Raw genomic sequence first — 9,710 nt, forward strand, 5'->3', positions numbered from 1 at the left:
CCCAACTCGGGGGTGGGGGGGGCTAGAGGGGGAGCTCAGTGGCCAGTGGCCCAGGACTCGTCAGGACTAGTAATGAGCCTCATAAACACCGAGGGCGAGGCGGCTCCGGTCCTGCCTCATAAACACCGAGGGCGAGGCGGCTCCGGTCCTGGAACCAGACCACCTCCACGCGCCACGCGCTGGCAGGAGCCTGCCCTGCGCCTCTTCCTCTGGCTGTCGACTCGCATCCTTCGGGGGTGGGGGCGGCTAGAGGGGGAGCTCAGTGGCCGGTGGCCCAGGACTCGTCAGGACTAGTAATGAGCCTCATAAACACCGAGGGCGAGGCGGCTCCGGTCCTGGAACCAGACCACCTCCACGCGCCACGCGCTGGCAGGAGCCTGCCCTGCGCCTCTTCCTCTGGCTGTCGACTCGCATCCTTTAAGATCCTTTGGAGTAAATCCATGACCTAATGAGTAAACGGGTTTTCCTGAGTTCTGTGAGCCTTTCTGGCAAATTATTTGAGCCCAGGGAAGGGGTCCTGGGCCCTCCTCTCTCAGCCAGCTGGTCAGGCCACAGGCAGCGGCTCTGGCGGCATCTGGAGTGGCGGACAGTCTCGCAGACGGTGCCCTCCCTGTGGAGCCTGGTCTCTCTCCGGTGGAGAGTGTCCGGGTGGAGCTGCTGGGGTCGGGGGTTGCCGTGGAGCGGGGAAGCCTCCACACACGTGGGAACGCCATTTCCAGGCTTCTGGTCGTGTTGGAAGGCTGGTTTTTAAGACGGCAGCACACCTTCACTCCAGAGGTGACTGGGAGAGTAGGTCTCGTCATCACAGAAAACGGGGACCTCCGGTTACGGGGTCTCTCGTCTCTGGAGGTGGAGGCAGGCCCTGTGGGCTTATAGTCTCATCTACGCAGGTGAAGAACCTCGGGGCAGGCGTCGCCCTCCCCCCCCTTCTAGACGGGCTGGCCTCTCCTGCTCCCGGGGCCACTTCCCGCATTAAGACCCGTAGGAGAGGGAAGGACCTGTGACACAGGAGGGTGTATGAGCGACCAGAAACGCACGAGACGCTGAGGGGCGGCCTTGGACCAGTTGGGGGCGTATCAGAGCCAGTGTCCTGTGCGTGGGGCAGACCTGACTCGTCCTCGCTGCGCCGCTGACCAGCGACCCCAGCCCAGGTGAGCACGGGGTCAGCGAGGGGTGGCTTTGTGGTGGTTCTTTATGGCCCCGGAGGGAAAGAATAAATGTAACCAGGCCAAAGCCAGCTGTGGGTTCTCTTCATCTGTCAGAAATTCACCTTGGAAAACCCCGTTGTGATTTTGACTTTTCGCGGGAATTTCATACTTCCCCTTTAAAAACGTGGGCCTTTGGGTTCGCCTGACTTTTGGACCCAGTGCCAGTCACTCCGCGTTGTTGGACCGTCGCTCCCGTGTCACTGTGCGCTGCGTCCTCTCTGGAGGGCAGACCCCGGTCGGAACCACTGATGGACGTGCTGTCTGAGCACCAGCGAAAGGCGCCTGCCCCTCGCAGGATCGGGGTTCCTTCCTCAGGCCCCCGTCTCTCGGGTCAGGGCTTGATTCTGTCTGGAACACGAGGGGTTTTCATATTTTAATCGTTTGGTTGTCATGCGTGTCCCCGGGCGGCCTGGGACCTGCGGCCCTTCCTGTCGTGAGTGATGGAGGCCGAGTAGACTGGCCCTGGCCTGGCGCCTGAGGGAGCAATGGACCCGCCGGCCGGGCTGCTCCTGGCCTTGCAGGTGGATCCTGAGGCTCAGTCTCCCTGGCGGCGGGTCTGGAGCTGTGCAGTGGGAGCACGGCTGCCTGTTGCCATGGCAGCCATAGCCTCATTCCTACTGGAGAGCTTGTGCGCACGACCAGGGCTAGGAATGTGGAGAAGGGGAGGAAAACCCTTGGTTTTTCATTGAAAAACAAGAAACCCTCCTACTCAGCCCATTTGCAAACCGAGGAGCACCGCGGGGTGGAGGTGGAGGGACGGAGCGCGTCTGTGCCAGCAGAAGGCGACTGGCAGCGAGTGTCTCCTGGGGGGCAGCTTGCCCGGGTTCCGTGTCATTTCCCCGAGTGGGCCTCTGACCGGGAAGCAGTCTGGGCCAGCAGTGGGGTTCCGTGGGATTTCAGGAAGTAACGGGTGCTCGGGTTTGCCAGGGTGTTTTATTCCTTAGTGAGGGCACACGGAACTCGCGGGGGCCGATGTCACGTCTTCTTATGGTCTCGGTCCAGACCTGGTCTTCATCGCCTGCTGTGTGTCTGGCTCCCCGTGGCTCCCCGGCTTCTGTGTCCATGGCGCCTGGAGCTCGAGGAGAGGTCGGGGCCAGGACACATCAGACGGGTCCCTAGTTAATCTCTTTAATAGTTAAAGCTGGCGGATGAGGGCAGGGCCTGTTTTAAAGGCGGGTGTGCAACACAAACAGCTGTGGCCACACACCAGCCACCATGGCACTGGCCGGAGTCCGCCTGCCCGGGCGGTGCGTGTGCGTGTGCGCCTGCGTCACGTGTGCAGGCGTGCTTCAGCCACATGCGAACATGCGTGACCTCCTGACCCCCTGGAAGGGGTTGGTCACTGAAGGTGGCCACGCCACATGGAGTGTGTGACTCGGGCAGAGGCTCAGGCCTGACCCCAGTGCGGAGCCGGTCAGGACGGCCCTGCAGTCGGCTTCTCCCCCGGCAAATGGTCGGAAGTCACATGTTTGGCATCACTTACCCTTAAATGAGAAACAGGACAATAGAGGAAGTTGTTGATTGCAGCCATTGTAGTTTCACTCATCTGAGTGCCTCTGCCCAGCACAGCAGTGCTGTCGCGAGCGCCCCCCATGGGCAGTGCTTCTGGGCGAGGAGCCTGTCCTAGGAGTTCTCTGGTCTCGAGTGGAAGGTCCCGGGGTAGGTCACAGCGTCCCCTGCTGCTGCTTTTCAGCAGCTGAGGAGGCTCTGGTCCAGAACCCCCGCTTTCGGGAGGGAGCAGGCAGCCTCAGCTCAGCGTGGCACTAAACGGGCTCCGCAGAGGGCACCTGGCAGTGCTTCCAGCGTCCCCGCTGCCGCTCCGGTGCCTACAGCCTCTAGGGAGTCCACTTCTGGGCAGCAGACCTGGCTTAATGGTATCTGATCGTCCCCCTAAATGTGGTGGCAACCCGCCACCCAGGTGCTTGGCTAACGGGGAGGGCGTGGCTAACGGGGAGGGCGTGGCAAGCTTTCCTTCCTTTTGGAAGTTTTGCTAAGTGTGTGGTGTTCCTGCGCTGAGTGCACCGGGGAGTGAGCTCCCAGAGCTGTGACCACGGGAGGCTGTGCACCTGCCCACCGCTGCTGACAGGATGCTAACGGTGTTTGTCGTTTCCGTCAATATAGATGACAGTGACGCTACCTGGGTAACTGTCCCCTGGGCCGCTGCGTGTGCACTGCCTGACAGAGGGAGCCGCTGCGTTAATGCCTAGACTCCTTAACTAACAGGTAAACCCCGCCACGCCCTCGCTGGTGCATGGGATCCTCCGGGAGCGGGAGCGGCTGCCCTATCCCCTGCGTCCGACTCTTCAAGCAGCTGGCCGGGCGGGGGCGCTGGCAGCTGGTCATCACTCACTCATTCTCTCCGAGGCCTTCCTGGGCTCCCGCTGTGCGGCCAGGCTTGGGGGTGGAACGGATGGCGCTGGCTGAGGGGCTCTCCAGGGAGCGACTCCCTGGCCTGGGGGGTGCGTCCCCAAGGACAGGAGCCGTGGGGGCCTGTGACGGGAAAGGGGCCGTGGGCAGTTCTGCCGGGCGGGCTGAGCCTTGAGAAGAGACTTCAGGGACTCGGTGGCTGAGTGAAGGTTGGAGGGGGTTGAGGGTCATGGAGGGGCAGCAGATGCCCTGCCTGAGCGCGGGTCCTTCCGTTCCTCTGCCCCACAGACAGCGTCAGGGCAGGGACCTGCACTGCCCCAGACTGACAGGCTCCCCCCGCGGTGGCCATGTGGGCCTGGGCCGTCCGTCAGAGGGACTCGGCAGGACTCAGGCTGGGAGCCACTGCGACGGGCCAGGTGGCTGTGACCAGCTGCTTGGGGCCGGCAGCCCTGACCGCGAGGCAGGCGACAGGTGGTTGGACACTCACCCTCCCGCTGAGCATAGGCCGTCCACGGCTGCCTCCCTCCTCCTCACCCCGTTCCCAGGGCTGGTTAGACATCTGCTGGGAGCCCCCAGCCCTGAGGTGTAACTGTGTGGTAACTGGGTCAGGTGACTGTCACCACGTGGCTTCACTCCGCGGCTGTCCAGGCAAAGTGGGGACATCACCCGGGACTCGCTGAGTCCGCAGACCTGTTGGCGGGGTTGCCGAGCCTGTGGCCGCTGTGCGCTGGGCAGTCTCAGCTCCTCGGCGAGCCCTGCTCTGCCTTCTTCTTGTTGAAAATAAGCCGCAAGAACTGCCACGGCTGTGGGCCCGCCTCCCTCACGGCCGCCTGGGCGCCAGCGCCTGGTTCTCGAGCGTGGCCTGACTGCGGGTCCTTCCTCTCTTGCAGATTAGCCGGTCGCTCGATGGGGAGCAACGGTGGAGCCCCTTCCCGTGTCAGCGCCCCACCTCTCCGCAGCCCCAGAAACCACGCCTGCACCCCCTCGGTCATGATGATGAAACTGGTATTAACTGAGTGGCAATTATGGATTTGTAACTCTCACTCGCAGTAACCCAGCAGCCACATGCTCAGAATCCAGCCAGAAAGCGCTCTGCCTGCTGCGCACCGTCCGAGTGGGAAGTTGTGCCAAGAGGAATATAAGGATTGCTCGCCGGGGAACGCAACGGAAGCAGAGAGAGGAGACGTCTTAATTTATCCTTACAGATACGCAGTAGTGTTATTTACATAGGTAGAGTCAGCAATACAGATCCGTTTCGGTGGTGATGAGAATGGCCCCGCAGAATGCCGACTCGGAGTCCATGCAAGTCCAGGAGCTGCCCGTGGCCCTGCCCGAGCTGCGGAAGCCCGCGGGCGCCGGCCCCGAGCCGCGCGATGAGACCGTCAGCGAGGGCTCCATCGACCGCATCCCCGTGCGCCTGTGGGTGATGCACGGGGCCGTGATGTTCGGCAGGGAGTTCTGCTACGCCATGGAGACGGCCTTGGTCACGCCCATCCTGCTACAGATCGGTAAGTGCCGCCGCCTGGCCCTTTGCTCCTTTGGCACGTGGAGCAGAACGAGGGCTGGGCGTGGGCTTGGGGACCTCGGGGCCCACGGCCTGGACCCCTCTGCTCCTGTCTGAAACCAGGGCAGGGGAGGGGACGGTCCCCTGATGTTGGGGTGGAATCAAGGGTTTGGGGGTTTGAATAAGTGCAGTTGGTGTTCCGTCCCGACGGGGCGTGCGACCAGCCCATGGAGGCAAGAGGTGAGCCTAGCGTGACACCTGGTGGGAGAAGACACCGAGCGACTTGATTAAAGCCCTGTTGTCAGTGTTGCTGTCACCTGCAGTCTGAGTGTCGTGCACCTCCGGTGGCGAGGGTCCGGGTTGTCAGAAGTCCCGGAGTCCGCGGTCCCTTCCACATCACCCCGAGGTGCTCACTTTCCCTGTTGTCGAAGGACGTTTAACAATGTGTGATTTTCTAGCCTAGAAGAGGTTTGAGTAAGGGACCAAGCCATTTAAAAGCATAGTTCCATTCTAGAATTTCCCATGTGCTTGGTAAAGTATTTGTAAAATCTACTCATTTGGGTTTGGAAATGCCCCTTTCTCCCAATCGGCCCAGTCTCTGAGTCGGATCTGAAAACCAGAGTTTTCTGCGTGGTGCCCGCGGGGTGGGGCAGCGGCCCTGGGCCGGCAGAGAGCTGGGCGCATCTCTGTCCCTGCGGGTCCGTCGTCTGAAACTCCGCCTGCGCCCCATGCCTGTCATCACACAGTGGTCCTTAGAGGGAGCGGGGGACAAAAGGCGGTCATTTCTCAGGGCTGGACTCGCCTCCCGCTCCTGGGGCAGCACAGTGGTCAGAGCTCTCATTGAGCCCGTTTCTCCAGCAGGTTGGCCCCGCGGCACGTGCCCTCGGCGGGCTTCCTGGGCCTCCTGATGGTCTCAGGTGAATGTGTGCGGTTTCTGCTGGCGTCTTACCAGGGCTTGTCCCGCTGCGTGCAGTTCTTGTGCATTCTTCATGGAAGTCCTTGATCACATACGTGTTTGCCGTTTTCGCCCTGGTCTGTGGTTTCCCTTTCACTATCTTAGTAGGATCTTGAAATCAGAAGCTTTACGTGTAGATGAAAACTGGCATGCCAACTTTTTTCGTTTTTGTTTTAACTAGAATCTTGGCCTGGCCCCGGTCAGGATGGTGTCCTCTGTGTTTTCTTCTAGCTGGTTTGTAGTTTTAGCTCCCACAGTGAGGGCTGTGACCCACCTTGAGTTGGTGTATACGTAGAAGAGTTGAAGGGTCTTTTCTCACATCATCTGGGGAGGGGGGTGATGGGCAGGGTCCTGGGTGCCCTCCTCACCTCTGACCTGGAGCTGACCCTCCCTGCCACCTGCTCTTGCTGCTGTCCTCAGTGTAGGAATCCCCCAGAGGAGAATTCTCAGGCCCCAGGCTCGTCTGGTACAAAGGAGATCCAGCAGAGGGGAGGGTGTGGCATTGGGCAGGACCCCCAGCTGTCGGCCCAGCATCCAGGGGCAAAGGAGTCTCCTGCAGACCCAGCCCACCACACAGGCAGTAGGTGAGGTGCCGGCCACTTCACGTGCCCGCAGCCCGTGAATGGAGTGAATGGGCGTCTCAGACTTAGAATCCAGTGGGAGTGGGGGTCAGTCTTGGGAAACTCTGGGAACAGCCTGCCCAGCCTCTCCGGGGCCTGTCGCCCGCTGGCAAAGTCTGTTCCCACACAGCCTTTCCCGGGAAGGAGGCGTGTGGGCGCCTGGCCACACACACCCATTGTTTTCTTCTGGTTCCGGAAGTAGCCCCGAGGGAAAGGAAAATCCTATAAAGAAGAAAGGATGTCTCGCTGCCTCGGGTCTGACTAATGAGCTGGGTTAAGGCTGAGACGACGACTCCTGCCCGGCCACGCCCTGCCTGGGAGTCATGGCTGGAGGCATCCTAGCCAGCAGGGTGCTGGGTTCTCCTCCTGGAGCCGGCGAGGCGCACCTGCATTTTGTGTCTGTCTGTCTGTCTGTTAAAAAGCCAGGCTCTTCCCCTCCCCCCTTGTAGCCTAAGGAGAATCGGGGCCCCTGGGGTTTGGGAGAACTGGACGCCCCTCTTTCCTGTGAGAAAGCCCACCCCAGAGAGCACAGAAGGGCCAGTGCCCCCCACTCTCCTCCACTCGGGATTGGGCAGGGGGCCTGGAGGCCGGTCAGGCAGGAGCCAGGTGACTCCGAGTCGCCCATACAGCCCACCACCGAGAGCCAGGTGCAGCCAGGCTGGCATGCCAGCTGATTGGTGGACACGCACAGGGCGGGGCAGTGACTGCCAGCTGATTGGTGGACACGCACAGGGCGGGGCAGTGACTGCCAGCTGATTGGTGGACATGCACAGGGCGGGGCGCATGGACAGGTGCCTAGTGAGCATTCAGAAGGAGAGGATCATGCCGGGCCGCAGTGCGCGTGCATCTCGTTCCGCGCACATGTGCGGCCACGTGTGTAGAGGGCCTCTGGGCGGGGCAGTGACTGCCAGCTGATTGGTGGAAATGCACAGGGCGGGGCAGTGACTGCCAGCTGATTGGTGGACATGCACAGGGCGGGGCGCATGGACAGGTGCCTAGTGAGCATTCAGAAGGAGAGGATCATGCCGGGCCGCAGTGCGCGTGCATCTCGTTCCGCGCACATGTGCGGCCACGTGTGTAGAGGGCCTCTCCGTCCTACCTGACACGCGGCCATCTGCTCCCCCGGGTGTGCAGGGTGCTGCTCGCCAGGGGTGTGGTGAGGTTCGCTCCCTTCCCTTGTGCCCGTGGGTCCTAGGCGGAACTTTGTTCACCGTGTGTCTGAAGCTCAGGGCAGCTGCTGTGTGAGGTTCCCGGGGCTCCCCTGGCCTGGGGGACCATGGTCCAGCGGTCGGTTGCTTCCTGCGTGGAGAGTGCTGGGCTCAGAGCTGCCCCACCCCGGGAGCTCTGACGAGCGAGGAGGCAGGTGCGCCCAGGGCCACGCACGGTGGGGACGGGAAACGGCCCAGTTGGGAGGGGGTGCCTTAAGACATCAGTCTCAGTGAAATGACCCAGACACACAGGACAGATGCGACGTGACCACCTGTGTCAGGTCCCCGGAGTGGTCGCCTCCATGGAGACGAAGGTGGGGGCGGGGCGGGGCGGGCGGGGCAGCGCCGGTGGATGGTGGCTGTTCTGGAGGAGGACGAGGGTGGGGTGGCGCCCGTAGTGCCCGAGCTGCATGCCTAGCAGTGGATCTGAGTCGGGTGGGGACCCTTTTCTCTGCCAAGGCCCATGTGGGTATTTCTAACATCGCCCGAGGGCCGTGCACACTCACCAAGTTAAAGTTCGCTGCTCTGCTTCATCAAGCACTTAGCTCACCCCTGTGCCTGGGCTTCAAGGGCGGGATGGGCCCCGCCCCTGGTCTGAGTGGTAAAGTTTACACTGTGTCATTTCGCCACAGTTTCTAAAATGTGAGAAAGCACTGAATGGGCCATAGGCTGTCCACAGACTGATTTCCTGCTGCCTGGAGACTGAGGAAGCTTCCAGGGGCTCATGGCCCAGTGCCGCTGGCCGGCTGCCCACCCTCACCCCGTGGGAGAGAATCCATGACATGGGCACGCTGTCCTTGCTGGGTCCTCCGAAACGCAGTCAGACCTGCGCGGAGGCACGCCACCGAGGGGCAGCGTGGGCGCCGTGGGCCTTTCCCGGAGCCTCCCGCCTCTTGACCAGAGCAAAGCCCTTGCGTCCTGGCTGTTTGGTTTGGCTGGGAAGTCTGGGTTTCCTTGTTTCAGATCATTGTGTTTTAGAAACAATGACATGTCAGCGGTTGTCATTTTTCCCAAGGAGTTGGGCCTGTTCTTTCATCAGCCTCTGAGCCGTACCTGGGTGTGGGGCCAGCAGTTGGTAGATGAGGAATGAGGCTTAGGAGGGATGCGCTGCTGTGGCTCTGGTCCCAGGGCGCAGTGGCTCCAGGTTGGGAGGCTGACAGGAGGCGGTGCCTGGTGTGGGTGCCCCGCTGGCCTGGGCAAAGGCTGTGACCGGTGGCCTGCAGAAGCAAGATTAGGAGGCACACTTACAATGCAGGCCACTGCCTGAGCCTGGGGGACAGCGGGAAAAGGACAACTAGCGCCAACCGGGCACAGTGAGAGGGGAGGCTGCATTGAGAGATCTGGGCCCTGGTAGGCAGGGGTCTGATCACAAGAGGCCTCATTCGCCACTCCAAGGAGGTGATTTACAGAGAGCTCTGGGCCATTCTGCACATATTAACACGAGTAAAGAGCAGTGGTGTTGAGCAGTTTTAATAGGGCTGTATTGTATTGCAGCAGCTTTCAAACTTGCTGGGTCATTATAATCTTCCAAAGTTACAGTAATGACAGAACATGAACCATGTACTAGTATATACACAGTGGAATTAAAAGCAACAGGAAAAATTGTATCAGAGCAACCAGTACAGTACGTGTCCACCAGCGAAGTATGTTCCAGGTGGCGGTGGTTTTGTTCTGAAAAGTGTCTTCCACCAACACGAGCCGTCTAAGTGGGAGGGGCGCACCTGGCGGGGAGTAGGTGGGAATGTGGTGAGTCACCAGCGAAGGTTCCAGGTGGCGGTGGTTTTGTTCTGAAAAGTGTCTTCCACCAACACGAGCCGTCTAAGTGGGAGGGGCGCACCTGGCGGCGGG

General features: G+C 61.1%; 1 protein-coding gene across 1 annotated transcript in view; it reads left to right on the top strand.

The window, feature by feature from the left end:
* Positions 1-3,329: 3,329 nt before the first annotated feature.
* SLC45A4 (solute carrier family 45, member 4) overlaps positions 3,330-9,710 on the top strand; it is a 43,498-nt gene continuing 37,117 nt past the window's right edge. The window contains exons 1-2 of the mRNA XM_014549015.1: positions 3,330-3,431; positions 4,466-5,083. Of these exons, the coding sequence (XP_014404501.1) occupies positions 4,840-5,083 (244 nt within the window). The 5' untranslated portion in view covers positions 3,330-3,431; positions 4,466-4,839. The remainder of the gene's footprint in view (positions 3,432-4,465; positions 5,084-9,710) is intronic.

Source organism: Myotis brandtii, unplaced genomic scaffold, assembly GCF_000412655.1.
Source record: "Myotis brandtii unplaced genomic scaffold, ASM41265v1 scaffold532, whole genome shotgun sequence".
NCBI classification, from domain to species: Eukaryota; Metazoa; Chordata; class Mammalia; order Chiroptera; family Vespertilionidae; genus Myotis; species Myotis brandtii.